We start from the raw sequence: 18,067 nt of genomic DNA, 5'->3' as shown, positions 1-18,067 counted from the left end.
ACTCACTCTGTCCCTGGAGAGGTGGGAGCTGATTGATGAATTTGGGAAAAAATAACTGGCTGTTCTCCACTCAGCATGGCCCTTCTCCCTCTTGGGACACCCCTGTAGCACCACTTGTACTCATTCCTGCCACCACTGCTGATAAGAGTAGAGGCAGTATAGGTGGTGGTGTCGTGCTGCTTAGAGGAAAATCTCTCTTCACGGAAACCAGGAGTAGGGAAACATTAATTCCCTCCAACAGGAAACAAACTGATAACATAAACGTGCCTCATTCTGGACTTCACATCAGGCTCTCTTAAGCTACTCCTTCGACTACTCTTTACTGAGGTTTTATTTTGGTTTTCCACCCACCATTCCTTCATTTTATTTCTCTAATTGCTCATAACCCAGGAAGGGAATATGAAATGCTCCTCTGGAAACCCAGAGGAGCAGGGCAGGGGGTTGGAGCGGTGGGGGGGCAGTGTTTAGAGATACTGAGAAATCAAGACCAGAAGAACAGAATTTGGTAGTGAAGTATACATGTGATCTGGAACCTTGTGGCCCCATGGTACACACTGGAAGCCAGGAAATTTTAACTTTGGTGTTGCCTGGAGGCTTGGACTAGGCCCAGTGGGTTTTCACAGTAGCACAGGTGGCCTCGGTGAGAGGTTTTAAACCAGCCCGTGAGCCTTTTGAACCTGGAGGGTCATTGTGGCTTATGGTATTTTACTCATAAAATGTGACTTTCTGTGGAGTCCCAACTGCCCTTCTTGGGCTTTTGAAAACGCTGAGTGGGCATCTTTAAGCCACAGGCGCTAAGGCCTCAGCAGAGGTGTGGGTTGCCCCTCACAGGATCAACGTCATTCCTTAAGGGACTCAGAAGTAATGGCTCCATGCCAAGAGTCTAAAGTGACTCAGTTAAGAAGGATACACAACATTATCACAGTACTGGTGCCACCTGGTTTGAAAACGAGCCAACATCCAACCATCTGAGCAGTTATCCCAGGAAAAGTCACATGCCCAGAACACAGAACCCAGTGTACCCAAAGGCCGTGGTAGACACTCAGTGGCCCGCAGAGATTCCTTGCGTCAGTTTTCCCAATTCCAGTCAATGCCCACTTGCCAGAATCTACTGCCTATGAACTTAAATTCAGTTGGCAGAAACACCCTCACACACACACTCCAGTGGACTGCAAGAGGCCTTGGAAAATGGGCGCAATGTGGCATAAATTAACTTGCAGGCAGCAGGCCTGGGGGTTCCTCTCCAAACAGCTGCAGCACTGCAGCCTTACAAGCAAAAGCCCAGCAGCAGCCAGCCTTCAGCCCAGGCAGGTAGCCTCAAGGCACCACTGCTGAGTTTCCAGGGAAAAGGACTCCACAGCGCTGTTAGGCAGAACTGGGAAGAACATGTGTTGCTTTCCTGCTTTTTTCAAGGCATCTGGGTCCCAATGCCCTGGAGAGTACTGGTAAGGTTCTAGCTTTTAACTGGTAGTGCCAGGCCAGTGTCACCCACACTGCACTTACTGCCCCAAATTCCATTCTGCATGCAGGCCCAAGGAGGAAATGCAGAGGGACCAGCTTTGGATCCACGTGGCTTGTCTTTAGTTGCCTCTGGATTGCTTAAGTCCACGTAAAGGAAAAATTATCCCTGGGAGGCAGCTTTCTTAGGTCTAAACATTGCTTTGCAAGGGGCAGCCTACACATCACTGAGGCTCAGGCCTGAAAATGCTTGTTCACACAGGAGTGCGGCCCTGGAGCCCCTAGAGGGAGCCCTCACTCAATCCGTCCTGGGTGCCAGAAATACCACTGGAAGGGGAAATGTAAATGAAGGCATTATGCAATGGTTAAGTCTCTCCACCATAAACGATCCATGCATAAAGGCCAAAATTAAGCCTCCACACAGGATGCAATATCACCCCTAAATGAGACTCACAATTATTGGATCAGAAGACCCTGATCTGGATGCAGATAGCTCTGGGCAGCTGCTGGAAGCTTGATTGCAAGGGCCTGGTTAGAAGTTGAATGTAACATGGTCGAATTGACTCCCCAGATAAATTTTTTAAAACTGAGGACTGAAAGAGATACTACCCCTTAAAAAACCCTACAGCTCTAGCCAAAGACTAAAATTAAATCAGAAGCAAGGCTAAAATCTGTGCTTCCTTGAACACCCGACTGCTGGGAACTTTCTTTTTTTCAGGCATGATAATCAACTAATGAAAGACTCTCTCATACAAATGCCAGAGTCATACTGTTTATTGATCAAAAGACCAAAATTAGTAAACTCATATGAGAGATGAAAAAATGGAAATGGAATGTACAACTCTAGTCAATCAGAAGCAATTTCAGAGAATTTTATTGAAGTGTCATTTTATTACCAACATCTAACATTTCTAGCTTTGCTACATTTGGATAAGCACATTAGGAAGAAGATGTAAATTAAATACTATGAAAGTTCACTTTTAATGAAACGTGATCTTAACAGATATGGATATATTAATTTAGTGGTTTTATTGCATTGTTAGAAAATTATATTATGAAAGATACAAAAAAATCAATAGCCGTTATTATTTCTGTTTATTTTACAATCAGTATGCCATCTTTGCCATTACGGCTTTAAAATTTCATTCTGCCCAACAAGTTTCAAAGAATAGTTTATTACATGCCTTAATAAAACAGTTAAAATATTTACAAATTCAAAATAGATGTTTCATAACTGAAAAAAGTTCACCTGAGAATTCATTATAACATTGCCATTTTTTGATTTTTTTTCCAAGTTGTTAATGTGGCTGAGTGTCCACATGCAACCTGTATCGTCTACTGCACCAAATATATTTGATTCCTTATTTTCAATTAGCTAAGCATTAAGCTATACTAAATTATGTTATAAAATGTACAGATGGAGAACTTAGATTTATATCCATATTTGTTTTGAATATGACAATTTAACGACAAATTATTTGCTATAGCTGCAGGATTCAAATAATGAAAAAAATTTTAAGGTATGGTTATTTTATCAAGTTAGACCTAACAGCTTTTTAAAAATCATCAAGCAGTGAGAAGGCTAACTCATAAAATAAGGAACAATGATCAGGTAAATATGCAATATACAAACTGAAAAACACTTTGCCAAAATTCTGCATGAAGGAAAAGATATACACCGTATACACATAATCCTGTCATTTGTCTTCGGCAGCCTCAAAAAAAAAAATCAACTTAAAACAAATTTTCTTAGAAAAAACTTCTTTAGAAGTTAATGTTAAAATAGGCATAAATGTGTAATGCTATGCAATATATAAAAACTTCCCCACTTTATGGCCAAAAGACAAAGATTAAAAATTTTTTTTATCTATCTGTCCCTGTGGATTACAACTTGAAAATGACATAGGTATGAGGTAGTGTAGTTACTTGTATTACATGCTGGCTATTAAAAGTAATGCTATATTTTACGAAACATTACACTTGGCCAATAATCAGAATATCATTAAAATAAACCCTTAATGCTAAACTGTTTATATGTAGAGAGAAATTTAAACCAAGTGCCTTAAAGATCGTATTTAAACTCTGGAGACAACTAGGTTTATCATAAAATAGAAAGTAATCTTTCAAAGCAGTTATTTACAGTAGCAATTAAAGCAAAAGATTGACATTTGCACATACACAAACTGATGTGACAAACAGTTGAGTGTACACTGAGGTAGGAAATCAAGGAGTCCATTGGCTTGTATAAGATTTTGCATTTTGTAAACCAGAAAAGGTTTTATATTATTTTATATTTTGAAGTTAAAATTTAAAATTACAGGTATCAAAGAAATAGCTACATGGGGGTATATATATATATATATATATTTATATATACACACACAAATACGTACACATATCATTCTTTTGTAGTACGGGATGCATTACCATTGAATTATCATTCTCCCTGACAAATTGAGTGTACTTATAAAAGCCTCTAGAATATAAACAAGCCCAACCAGTTTTCTCTTACAACAACTAAACTAATAACAGAGATAACATACAAACCACTGAAGATACTAGCAGTATCTTCCCAATGCCACCCACCCCCATGAAAAAGGGTAACATTTGACAAATTGCTCTGAAATATGAAGCCTGGTCCCCATATCCCCTCACAACAGAGGCTTACTGGCTTGCGACCCATTCCTACAAGGCAGATGACCGTCTCCCACATCAGCTACACAAGCCCTTCACTAGACTCAGGATGCAATCCACAAAAGTCTCCTCTCAGGGGTCTCATCTTGGTGAAATGAAGTACTTTCTAATCCAAACACTAAAAATCACTCTCTGTACCCTTTCAAACTGGAATCTGCAAATGTTTCTGTGAATGTGAATATGAAATTTTGTTTTTGTCATTGAGAGGTCCATAGCTTTCGACTGACTCCCAAACAAGCCTACAACAACAGCAGGATGGCTAAGAACCACGGTAAAATGTTATGGGGTAGGGGCTCAGATTATCAAAACACTATTGTAAAACAGGATTGAATAAACACAAAGACTGATTTTTAAATGCCCAAGTCCAAAATGATTTGTGTGCCCTTATATACTAGTAGATTTGGGGAAGAGAACAAGATTAAATATGGCTTCCAAATTCAAACCCACAATGGAACAAGATCAAGTTTCATCCTATTTCACAAACCTGCATGGTTGTTGTAGATACATTTTTATCAATCATAATGCTTTTTACAAAGAAACCATAGGACTTCAAAAAATAGGATGGAAAATGAACTGCCACTCCTGATCAATGTAGGCAATCCTCTTACCCCACGATATCTGGTTTCCTTGCATGGGTGACTTATGGTGGGAAGGCCAACAGCCTTGTATCTGGGGAGCTCTCCAAGATTCTAGGGAGGCTAAGACAACGCTCCCAACACATGAGCTCATGCCACTGTATCCTGAGTCTTATTTCTTCTTCCAAAGTGACAAGAATGTCAGGAAACAGAAAGATCATGATGGATTCAGATGAGGAAGAGACTGAAGAGAAAAGAGAGAAGAGGGAAATGGCACCTATCTACCACGGACGCAGCCAGAACTCTCTGAGAGTCGACACTAAGGAGCAGCAGCCCCTGCCTTAGCCCGCTGCTTGCCCGTTTCCTACCTATTCCCAACGTAGCTCAGGACTCCCAGTGCAGGCCAACCAATCTCCGGTTTTAACAGGAGCTGAAGAGCAAAGGGCCAGGGGTCAGACAAGACGATTACATCATGTTTTCATGCTGCAGGTCTACACCAATATTCCCAAGGAGCTGACACCCTACTTCTCAGTGGAACTGAACCCTATCAGTGTTACTTGGGGAGAAATTTTCTTTTAGACCAGTATGTTGTAAGAAGGTCAGATTATTAAACTTTTGCAGGCTACTTCTTGATAGTTAAGAACTATCTGCCGGCGTTTCAAGGTGTTTAAATGTTGTTTGATACGCTACAGTTTTCATTTTCTTATTTATTTTTAATACTGGGAAGAGCCATTACTAATAGTTATTATTCTTTAAAACGTGTGAGTTTTCAAAGCCTTACTACATTTCCACATATGATTTTTCAGTATCCAGGAGGCAAGTCATTTCTGCATCTCCTGTGGAAATCAAGGAAAAGTCAAGGGTTGACTTCAGAGGAATTCCCTTAACGGCAAACTACAAGGGGAGAAAAACGATATTGTTAAGAGACAGATGGCTATGGCTATGTCAGGCTTTCAAGACAATGTCAAAACTTCAGTAGAAAATGAGACGGTCTGAAGGAAGTGGAAGCAAGTTTACTCATCAGTAGTACACTTGTCGGTCATCTGCTGACAGAAATCCGAGATGCCACCACTCTGGCGACACTGCTCCCCAGGCCCGGCCTGCTCCGAGGGGGCGCTGGGAGCTGCCCGGGACTCCGGGCCCCAGGCACCACCCGCCTCACCACCCTTGGCACTGGGATAGCGAGGGCTCTGCTCCCCAGCAGGCGGCCCAGCTGCAGGCCCTTCAGGCAAACTCAAAATCGATGGTAACGTAAGCTCACCATCAGGTGTACTCTTTCCTTTCTCAGAAATTAAAAAGGAAAGTGGGCAATCGGAAGCCGAGTACTTGGCGAGTATCTGTATTTGTTCTTGACTTAGAGCTGCTTCTTTACAGACTTGCTGGCAAAGTCCAGTTAGGTTCTGCTTTGTCTCGCCCAGAGTGGACAAAATGTGATCCCTTTCCTTCAACAAGCTCTCCTTTTCGTTTTGCTGTGAGGGTGAGAAAGAGAATACAGTGAATTGTGTTTATGAGCTCAATCAGCATTCCTAAGGTGAGCAAACATTGATATCCGCAGTGTCTTCTCATTATACAAGGTCATGTGGAATTTTTCCTGTCAATTCAATTCAAAAATATATTTAATACCTCAGGTCCAGAAGCCCCCAGCCAAAACTCTTAGGCCTACATGTATCTTGGAATTCAGAATTTTTCAGATTTTAGAAAGAAAATACAGATGCACACATAATTCCTCTAGCAGGGTCTGAGGTAGCACCCCACTATCAAACGTCTTCACATTTCTAAATAAAACACATGAAAGTATCCATGCATAAAGTAGATTAAATAAAAGACTCTACATACCCTGTCAGCTTGTGTCAGTTTTTTGGCCAAAATAGTCTGTGACAAACATATGATTTCAGAGCTTTTTGGATTTGTGGACTGCAAGTAAATGAGTATGAACTTTTTGGATGGAATGCAACCAAAAAAAGTACAAGCACAGTGATCATAACTCCTGCAAGATTCTAATAACGACTGACATTAGTTGGGCATTTACTTTGTGCCAGATATTGTGCTGAATGTTTTGAAGTACGTAACCTCAGCTACGTAATCCTCACAATGACTCTGTTGATTTCAGTAATATCAAACCCATTTTACAGATGGGATTCAGAGTTTAATATGCCCAGAGTCAGAAAGCTAGTGGGTGAGTTACTAAAGTGTGAAGAAGGGAGAAGGGGAGGGGACTTGTGTTTGTTAATTATTATTACTATTGGTGCTGTTATTATTTTCATTTAAATGTTTATCCCTACAGGAAAGTCAACCATGGAATCTTGTTCAAGTTTTCCTGGTTCCGGTCTTTCTGTCCGCCATCACTGGTTGCTGCTAACGGTGTGTCTTTTTTCTATCATTGCCCCACCTCATCCTTCCTACTCTACCACTGCATTGCTCCTAATCTAGTATGAGCCAGAAAACCAAATAATCAAGCTGTTTACAAGGTAAGAGTAAATAAATATTGATAGAGGGTCAAAGATTTCTCTTGTGAAATTTATAGCAACTCTCTTGGCCTTCTGCTCATTGGCAGCTTCAGAGAGCTGAGCTGTTAAATGTTAACATTTGGACAGGTTATTTCATAGTAATCATCTACAATGGTCAACCTTTAAATAGATGCTTTTCTGTGACAAAAATAGCTAAAAGGTTAAAAATAAATCTGCTTTGCACAAAAGTACTGTTGCGGTTTTATGTAAAAGTTTTTCTACAAAACTGTGTGTGACTCCAACTATTGGTAGTTAGTTTTTAAATATTTCAAGGCCATCTAATATTTTGAGAAAATCTGCAATGAATTCAAAACACTAAATTTTTATATTGCAAGGTATTCTCCAATTTGTTGTGGTTTGAAAAAATAGCTATACGCCAAGAAAAAAATATATATATAAAATAAATAAAAGCAAGATCAATGTTCAGAAAGTACATTGTTTCTTATAGAAGGTTTGTCAGTTGTAGCCTTCTGATAAAATGAGTCTGCTGGTGCCTACAGGGAGAGAACAGTGCCTACCACCTGACCAGAGAAAGAACACATTCAAAGCAATCAGCATCCACTTCTCTTTATGGCCCTTCAGAAGCCAATCCAAATGAGTATGGAAACAAAGCTTCCAGAAGAAAATGAGAAACCTTTTTCCTTAGTCCTAACAATATCAGCCATTGACTCCTCTATCAAAGTTAAGATAAATCTCTGTTCTAAATAGCAACAGAAAAAATTTCAACTGTTGGCTGGTTTTTTAAATTAAATATGGTTAAGGAAAATAATGAATATCTGACCTCCCAGAAATTAGAACTACTACTTGACCTACAGATACTATGAAGATGACAAATATTTTATAACTCCCATATCTTTTGATAAATGTCAATACAACCTTAAATATTCTCACTATTACCTCACTAAATAAAGGATGACAGGACTATAAGTATGTCCCATACAAGATGGCTTGCTTCTTTACAACAATTAAAACCAATAGGTACAACCCTGAAACTCTACCATGATTATTTCTAGAAATTAAGTGTTCCCTTTCTGTTCCTCCATACTTTAAGCTAACTCCTACATGGGTAAGTTTCCAGGCAATTAGCTGATTTTTCCATTTCACTCTCATTTTAAAACACAAATTTACTTCAATAGCACTCAGTTTAACCAAAGCAATTCAACTTAAGAACTTCATGATATCATTATTAAAGATACCTCCCAAACATACTACCAGTGTCCTGCTACCTATTTCTACAATATACTTTAATTTTCTTATAAGGCAACTCTATAAATCATTAAGTGTGAAGTGCTATGGCTTTAATCACAGATCTATTTTTTTTAAATGAATCCTGGTATTATTCTGCATTTTATGGGAAGAAAACAAATTTACATCCAAATCCACATTTTCAACAGCTTGTGTACAATATTCATTCAATATAAGAAGTTTAAAAAATATCAAAATATAACTCACCCAGTAAAGATAAGGAGTGGAAGAATTTGGCACCAAAAGAGCCAGGTGACAGTGACAATTTACTTTAGATTAAAGGATACTCACTGCTAGAAAATGGTGACTAATAGTCCCTTATGATGCAAAACCTCTGAATAGACAGTTCATAGAAATATAAAAATGACCCTTAAAAATATGAATACAAGTGCTCAGTTTCACTCATAAGAGAGAGAAAAATAAAAGCTACCATGAGATATCAATTCTCACAATCAGACTGGGAAAAAAACAAAAGCTGACAACAAACTCTCCGCTGAGGTTGTGGGCAGACAGACACACATATTACTGCTGGTGGGAAAGCAAAATGCCATAACCGCTACTGAAGGGAATTCAATAATATCTAACAAAACTACATATGTATTTACTCTTGATCCAACAATCCAACTTCTAGGAATCTATCCTGAAGACACATCTTCTCAAACACTAGAGAAAACAATGTTCAAAGTTCTTAACTATGGCATCCCAAATGTCCACTAATAAGAAACTGGTTTGGATTAACTGTGTGTTACAGACAGCCACAACTGAGTACTATGGAGCTTTAAAGCAGAATGACAACCACTGTGAACTAAGAAAAATATTTCCTGGAAATCACTTCTTGAGCAAAAACAGTAGAATACAGAATGGTATATATAGAATACTTCTCTGTAGCAGAAAGGGTAATAAAAATACATACAAAACATGAACCCGTTTTTAGAAAAGAAACACAAGGGAAAAAAATCTAGAGATTAATGGTAATAGTTACCTACAGGAAATAGCTATGAATAGGGTATAGGGAGAAAATGGGATCAAGACTTTGGAGTAGCTTTTTTAAAACATAGTTTTAACTTTTAAACCATACAGATGTTTTACATATTCAAAAATTAAACTTAAAAAGTGTGAAGAGTAAATCCTAGAAACAGAAATAGAAACAAATTAAGTTAACTGTATATCAAATTGCTAACATAAAGAACTACTTTGAATAATTTTTAAATTGTAAACTTCAGTACTATGGTATATATTTAAGGCCAAAGAAAAAGCAAAGAAATTTTAAATTTTACTCAATCTCTTTATTACTGATAGTAATATTGACATTATAATTTTATGACATATATTTTATATGTATGTATTTATCAAATAGTAAATATATTAATATAATTGGAAGCCAAGATTTTCCCTATAATGAAAAGAGATAAAATATAAATACAGGGACTGCCCTGGTGGTGCAATGGTTAAGAATCCACCTGCTAATGCAGGGGACACGGGTTTGAGTCCTGGTCCGTGAAGATCCCACAAGGCGCGGAGCAACTACGCCCATGTGCCACAACTACTGAGCCTGCACTCTAGAGCCCGAGAGCCACAACTACTGAGCCCGCGTGCCACAACTACTGAAGCCCGCATGCCTAGAGCCTGTGCTCCACAACAGGAGAAGCCACTGAAATGAGAAGCCTGCGCACCACAACTAGAGAAAGACCGCGTACGGCAATGAAGGCCCAATGCAGCCAAAAATAAATAGATAAATAAATAAATTTTAAAAAAATATATATATATATATAAAATCGAGGCAAAAAGACAACAGTTCTAAACTACTAAATTTTGACTAAAAATATCTGCGTGAACTCATGATTTCTAACATACTTTTATTTATTGAAGGATAATATACATCCTGAATGCACTCATTTTACACACACACACACACACACACACACACACAATTTCCCAGAAGAAGCAACACTCCAGCAGCAAGCATGCTTTCTACAGTCTAATACCTGCTATAAGAAACCAGGGATTTTTAGAGAAAGGGGTGATTCCCAAATCTTCGAACAAGAGAGGTACAAGGTGAGCCTATGACATGCTGTTCTAAATGGCACAGAAGCACTAATGGGGCCATGTCAAAATCACACAGCACCCGGCAGAGGCGGCTGGCTCTCCCCAGGCAAGTCTGAAAAAATGTCAACATCAAGAAGACCGATGACTACTATGGGTTCTAAGAAATTAAATTAGAAAAAAATTAATCCATGAGTCCACAGTGATACTAAAGAGCTGTGGTAGGAGGGAGGGAAACAGGAGGGAAGGAAAGTTCTTTTTACAGGGGAATACCAGTAAATGTAAGTGCAACGACAGAGTTAGAAAAATCGTGATTTTGCAACCCCCATTGTAAAGGCCATCAAAGCATGCTTAAAACCAAAGGACACAGGAGTGTTGGGGAACTGGATATTCGTCAAGTGCCTAATAAACACTCCACAGATTACTAAACAATTACAAAGGCAAAAACAAAAAAATTTTGGAAATGATCTGGCAATTCCCATGCACTCAGGTGGGACACCCTGACACTGTGCCTCCCCAGCTGACGCAGTATGAAGGACACAAGGATGAACGTTTAATCTCAACCTAAGAACTCACACTTTCACAGTTTATGTGAAATACAAGGAGTGAAGGAAGGTGTTAAAAAAAAAACCCAAGGGGAAACAATCAGACAAACTTTAAGAGTAGACATTTTATGAGAACACTGGCCTAGACTCTTCAAAAAGTTATTGTCATTAAAAAAATAAAGGAGGGGGTGAGAAGGAGTATTTGTTCTAGATGAAGAGACTAAAAAGACAGAACCAAACGCATCACATGAGGATAGGATCCCAGTGTGAAAAGGAAAAAAAAAGCATATAGATGAAATATGTTTTGGGAACAATTAGGGTAATCTGAATAGGAACTATATATATTGTTTAAGATTTATTACTTTTCTCAGGTGTGACAAAGATATTGGTAAATATATGTGATAAAGATATATAAAAATGTCTATTTCTAGAAGATTCATGTTTAAGCATTTACGGGTGAAATGTCATAATGTGGTAGGTTTCAAATGATTCAGAAAATAAAAGTAGAGCAATAGAGACAGAAAGACACTGAGACCAAGATCACCCAACTGCGGTTAGAAAGAGTCCAAAACTGCCTAAGAGGAACAGAGAAAGAGAAAAGACCCATAGACCAACCAAGTGGAGCAGGGGGACACACACCTGGCCAGAGAGACAGAGACTAAGACCCACAGAAACAAGGAGACAGCAAAGGTGGCAAAATGTCAATAACTGTTGAATCTACCCAGGGAGTATACAGTTGCTTATTGTACCATTCATTTAACTTTTCTGAAGGCTTGAAATTTTTAGAATGGGGAGGAGGAAAACGATTCTCAAGAAAAAAATGAAAACACATAAACCTGGCTCCCTATGACACTACAAGCATTTTACTGACAAGGACTATGTCTCATGGATCTTTGATTTCCTGGTACCCAGTACATTTAATATGGAGTGACCAGCAGATGCTTATAGAAAACACAACTACTAATATTTCTTGAGCCCTGAACACCTGCTGGGCAGTACAAAGAGCTTTCCATCCTTGAAGGTATCAGATCCTCGCACCACACCTGAAGGAGGTACTATTCTTATCTCCATGTTATCAATGAGGGAATTGGGGATTGGAGGTGAAATTATTTCTCCAGGCCACAAAGCTACCAGTGGCCAGGCAGAGTTTCCAGCTGTTTGACTCCAAAGCCTCCAACTGACTTTTGTGTGCTAGTGCAGTAGGTTCTCAAAATTTAATGTGCATTAATAAAGATTTACCCAGGAAACTTTTATAAAATGCATGTTCCTGGGCCCCTCCCACAGGCCTGGGATGGGGCTAAGGCAGGTGCATTTTGAGGGGGCACACCCGGGTAACTCTGATGCCAATGGTAAACAGACCACATTTCAAGACAGGCTGCTAAAGGGCCTTACAGAGTGGCAGACGGCAGGTTCCAGAAACCCATGGGAGGGTTTGGAGACGACAGTGCACGCGTGACTAGAGCAGCCAGTAAAATGTGACTAGAAAAGGTTTATTTTTAATAAAATACAATCTTCACAACAAAATTCAAAACACTAAAGACAGATGAGGTCATTTAACTCCTACACCATCATAATGGACAAGGGCAATGAAACAAAATGGTGTGTGAACACCTCAACCCTGAGTTCCAGAGCTTTGTGAATATTGTGATTTCTGATCACTTATAAGTTGATAACAATCAATATTTGCTATCTTCTAAGAGAAATTACATTTTGGTAATTTAATTTTTTTTCTTTAAAAAGCAAGTTTCATTTCAAGGTTACCTTTGTTTCAGGCCAAAATGGTATCAGAGACACACATTTTCTAACTTCTGAATTAATCTTACAGAAAAGAATAAACATGGACCTTGTAAAGAATCCTATAGAGACAAGAGCCTTGTAAGTCAAACACATAACAGAAGTTGAATGATTCCTGAACTTTGTTCAAGATCTTATATTTATTGGTAAAAAGAAAACTTATGTTTTTGGTTTATAGATTATGCGTATTCAATTCTTATAGTCAAAGCAATACTGAATTAATGCCTAACCTAACATATTATCAAATTTAAAATAAACATTAAAAGTCAATGCCATCGATTTATCAACCAAATAAATACACACTTTTCCTTTTCTTCAAAGGTTTTGTTTTTGACCTTGACAGAACTTCTTGTTGAGAAATACAACTCATTAATTTATTGAATTCGAGCTAATGTCTCCCTTTGGCTTTCCCAGCACATAAAGACTATGAAAGCACCCTTTACACATGAAAACTATCCTACTGACCCACCCTAAAGACATTTTTGAATCCCTATTCTTATTGTAATCAAGTACTTTTTTTCATGTGCTGATCCATCCAGTCTATTAGGCTATTACTTTTAGGACCAACTACAAAAAGTTCAGTCAATAGCCAAAGACCAAAGCTTACAAAAATAGGGGACCCTTCACCTGAATATTAATAGCAAATGGGCATACTGTGAATTTATTAATATTTAATTCAATCATTAGCTATATTAAAATGGATGTTTCATTATGAAACATGTAATTTCCCTTAAATAGGTCTGCTAATTCCACCCAGACCATAAAGACGGGGAAACACTGCTTGTCTACTGCTTCCAAAAAGTGACATCCCGAAGGAAAAAAAAAAAAAAAAATCTGTCCCACTCTACCATATTCTTAACTCTCCATACTACTAAACAGGAATGTGTGATGGAAGCCTGGGGGTAACTTCTCTCTCTACAAAAGACAACAAGGTCCATAGTATCACTCAAAAACCAGGGTCTAAGTTCTAAGTAAACTTCTTAATGTAGTAAGTATCTTAAGCATCAAACTCTTTTACTTCTGGAAAAGGACCAACCAGCTTGTAATTCTAATTAGCTAATAAGTAGCATATTATTTTCTGCTTATTTTCATCTGAGACAAACATCTGCGGCAGGACAGAAATTTATAACATGCCTCTTATAATTTGCAGCTGGAGTTTGCCTGTATAAATCACTAGAACCGAGAGCAGTATGAAGGATGGAGCAGAATTCAAGGAAGCCGAAACACAAAGTAAATCATTCTGATTTTTTAAAAAAAGAAAAAATTTACTGTGTTTCCCCTGGGGATATTCTAGAAGAGGAAAGAGACCGAGTTCAGCCTGGCGCACATCTGGGTAATGAGACCCCTGTCGGGCTGTCTGCTCTACCTGCCCAGATGTGAGCTCCTGGCAGCCACATTTTCTGTTTCTGCTGCTTGTCCCTGCTGTCTAGTCACAGAAGAGGACACTCGAACCCGAAATAGGCCAACAGGCTAACTCCTTGGGAATTTAGAACTGACTAGAACTGTAGTCTCTGCCTGGACTGGTCTCTGGAGAAGAGGGAAACTATTCCTGAGCTGTGCTGTGGCCACTCTTTCCATACACACTTGGTGGCACACACAGCCAGAGAGAAGGTTCTCTGGGTTCCTGGCAGTTTTCTACTTTCTTGTTCTACACTATTTACGAGGCCTGGCTCCATTCTTTGACTTCTACTTGAGACGCACGTAAATTCTTACAACAAATTCAGTAATTCATGTTTCAGATGGTTTCTGTTTCTTGCAACCAGAGAGTCCAAATTAATACAACAGGTAAATAGGGTACTGACCACTCTGGTTTCTTATTTCATAAGAACTGCAGGAAAACCAAATATTCCCTTCTCTTGGAAATTAACCAAGAGTTATTCCACTGACCATATGAAAGGAACCTTTCCATAATGAGAGAGGCAATATAAGGGTGAGGTCCAAACCCAGAATTTACAGTTTAGGCAGAGACATTAGGAAAGGAGCAATTAAGGGAGAGAAAACTGAAAATTGATAAATAATAGTATAGCAATAAGAAGAAAAGGAAAAAGGTAATATTTATTGAGTGCTTACTATGTCCAGGCACTCTTCCAAGTGCTTAGATGTATTACCTCATTTAATCTTCAAAAATGAATACCCACTCTATAAAGTAAGAATTAGTATTATCCCATCGTAAAGAGGAGAAACCTGAGGGACAGAGAAATTGAACGGCCTGCCCAGAGTTACAAGGTGCCGCAGACAGGCACAGAATCGCACGCTTTAACCACTGTATCTCGCACTGCTCTCTGCTGAAGCAAAGGCAGAGGGAGCAGAAGTCCAAAGCAAGTCGCACGACCGCTTCATCCTAGACGCCTGAAATTCAGTAAAAACATCAACTGCCCAGCAATCCAGCCTCTGACTGCAATCAAAGAATATAAACAAGACCTACGAGTCATGAAATAGACTAGTTCTAAAGGGTAATAGTTACTCTCCAACATATTTGCATAGTACATGCCTAAAATAAAGTTACTGATGAAACAAACTCAATCGATACACGGGGTTTTTTTGTTTTGTTTTCATTTTTGTTTGTTTTTAGGAGGAAGAAAACCAGATAAATTCTACTGGCAGCTAAAAATCATCACTAGCTGAGGGGGACGACAAAACTAAAAGAAGCAGGTATAGTAGTATTCCAGTAGTGCAAGTTTATTCAATGTTGATTTCAAATAGCACTATACAACCCAACAGTCTAGAAAGCATCTCTGTATTACAGTACAGAATAAAAACTAAAGCTAAAATGCTGTACTCTGTCTAAAGGCAGGTAAGTGTTTAATCCAAAGCTGGATAATAAGAAAGAACACTAGTGCTTACAGGTATGGACGTATACACACCCTAAGAGTATTGGGTAAATGTTACTGAATTTGTCACTTTTCTTCTTTGGTCTTAACAACCCTAATCATTCAACAATATCATATAGGTTTTTTAATATCTCTCACACCTCTATGTGTAAAACATATGGTTTCTTTTTCATCTCCTTATACAGTTTGCTTCATCTTTTTATATAGTTAAACATCATCTTTTTGCCTAAAGTATATCACAATACTATATAAATGACAAATTTTTATTTTTCCACTTTTCTGAAGGCATATAAAGGCAGTGTCGTTTTCCTAGATTGTTGCTGTTTACTTACTATTCATAGCTAGGAACATTCATGTTTAAAGATTTGCTACAATCGCGATTTTAAACTTTTACCAATAATTAACAAAGACCCCAAACCGAACATTCAATGAATGTTTTTTTACTACTTCTAGGCACTTTTTCCCTGGTGTCTCTATCCTTATTTTTAGCTTTAGCTGGCCTGCACTATCAGTTATCTTTTTTCATACAATGTTTCCTTCTATCAACCACTAGGGTGCAGAAAAACATGGGTGGAAATTAATCTACTTTTTGGGTTAATTTGTGTTTTGATGCTGGAATAGAAAATAAGATTCAATAAAGTAAGCATTCTTCTCACTTAGGATTTCATTAGATCTTAAAATTTTCTATTTATACCAGCACATGAATTCTTTCCCTTAGATGAAAGATCCAGGTTGGCTGGTTTGTTTTGGTATCAACCAAAACAAGTTACTAGTTATTAAAACTAACAACTGGAACATCAGCTTTTATAGACACCAAACACAGCACAAAGAGATTAAAGTGCTTTATTAATATCTCTAACCCTTACTCAACCACCAAGAATTAGATAGATGGTAAAATTATCCTTAATCTATAAATCATTTTTTTAAAAGCACACAGAAATAGTCCTCAACTTACATATGGTTGTATATCATGCTAAATATGTAGAACACTTACTCAAGTAAAATAGTCTATGAAAACCCTCATTTTTTTTTATTTCCTAAGCTTTCTGAAAATGTCATATAATTTTCTTAAAATGATAACTGGTAAATTTTAAAATTAATGTATAATTGAGTATTATATCTGACAGGAATTGAAATAGCTATTTCCTGTCTGAAAAAAAACGAAAGAATGAATTGTTGGAATTAGAATAAGAAGAAACTTGCATACTTACCAGCTTCTCAATTTCTGACTCAAGATTCTGTATACAATCAAGTTTTCTCTTGCGACAGCGCTGTGCAGCAATTCTGTTTTTACTTCTTCTCCGAATATCATGGATGCAATCCAGTTGTTCTGGAGTCAACTTGTGCATTTTCAACAAGGATTGAAAATCATTTCGAGAGAGCGAAATTATTCGTTGTGCATTAAATGGTAGTTTTACCTAGAAGGTGAAATAAACGTTAGTAGTTGCTGTATTTTGTAGTTTCTACTTAAATCTAGGAAGAGAAAGATACGCACCTATGTTTTCCAGGGAACTTCATTTAGACGTTAAAAAAAAAAAAAAAAGACCCCTATTTCCAATTTCTATACAATCCTTTATAATAAAGACTGATAATTTAATTGATATTCCGATTCTATTTTAGAGAGGGTTCAGAAGACAAATTGAGAAGATTTTTTTTCAGCAAATCAAACATTATCAACACATATATTAATGTATTTAAGATGAAAAAACAGAATTTAAATTATTTTACTAGGGCATGTTAATAACCCATAGATATCTTTAAGGCTCTTTCTAAAGTATTTTTAATGTATTTTTACCCAAACCAAAAAAAAAAATCTATTTTATTCTTTGATTTATATTACTGTGTAGCACTGATTTAATACTGGTATATTAACACTAGTAATTTCTAAAGCATTTCAGAAAATTTATTTTTCTGTCAGGAAAATGGCAGTTTCACATAACTCATTTCACTTGCCAATGTAGAAATGGTTAGAAAAACCTTATGAATATTTTAAAGTCATTTTCAACATACTTAAATTTGAAAAAAATAAGAAGATAATTTAAAAACATAACAAAACTGTGGGACAGTTTAATTGTATTAATTATCAAAAACACAAATGAAACATTGGTCAGCTTCTGTGGTAACTTAGTCTTTCAAGCTGACAGAAATTAGTTACACAAAATACTCTAAAATTTCTTAAATGTTTTATTTTTAACATTCTTTTCACAGTTCCAAACACTGGATTTATAAATATCATATAAAAATCTATAGATGGGGCTTCCCTGGTGGCGCAGTGGTTGAGAATCCACCTGCTGATGCAGGGGACACGGGTTCGTGCCCCGGTCCGGGAAGATCCCACATGCCGCGGAGCAGCTGGGCCCGTGAGCCATGGCCGC

General features: G+C 37.7%; 1 protein-coding gene across 1 annotated transcript in view; it reads right to left on the bottom strand.

Moving 5' to 3' along the window:
• Positions 1–2,344: 2,344 nt before the first annotated feature.
• BACH1 (BTB domain and CNC homolog 1) overlaps positions 2,345–18,067 on the bottom strand; it is a 45,237-nt gene continuing 29,514 nt past the window's right edge. Inside the window, exons 4-5 of the mRNA XM_024120152.3 lie at positions 16,904–17,110; positions 2,345–6,196 (exon numbers count right to left, since the gene is read on the bottom strand). Coding sequence (XP_023975920.1) covers positions 5,741–6,196; positions 16,904–17,110 — 663 coding nt within the window. The 3' untranslated portion in view covers positions 2,345–5,740. The remainder of the gene's footprint in view (positions 6,197–16,903; positions 17,111–18,067) is intronic.

The sequence above is a fragment of the Physeter macrocephalus genome, chromosome 8, assembly GCF_002837175.3.
Source record: "Physeter macrocephalus isolate SW-GA chromosome 8, ASM283717v5, whole genome shotgun sequence".
Taxonomy (NCBI): Eukaryota; Metazoa; Chordata; class Mammalia; order Artiodactyla; family Physeteridae; genus Physeter; species Physeter macrocephalus.
Note: the sequence above shows the minus strand (reverse complement) of the source record. Positions and strands in the feature narration are given on the sequence as shown.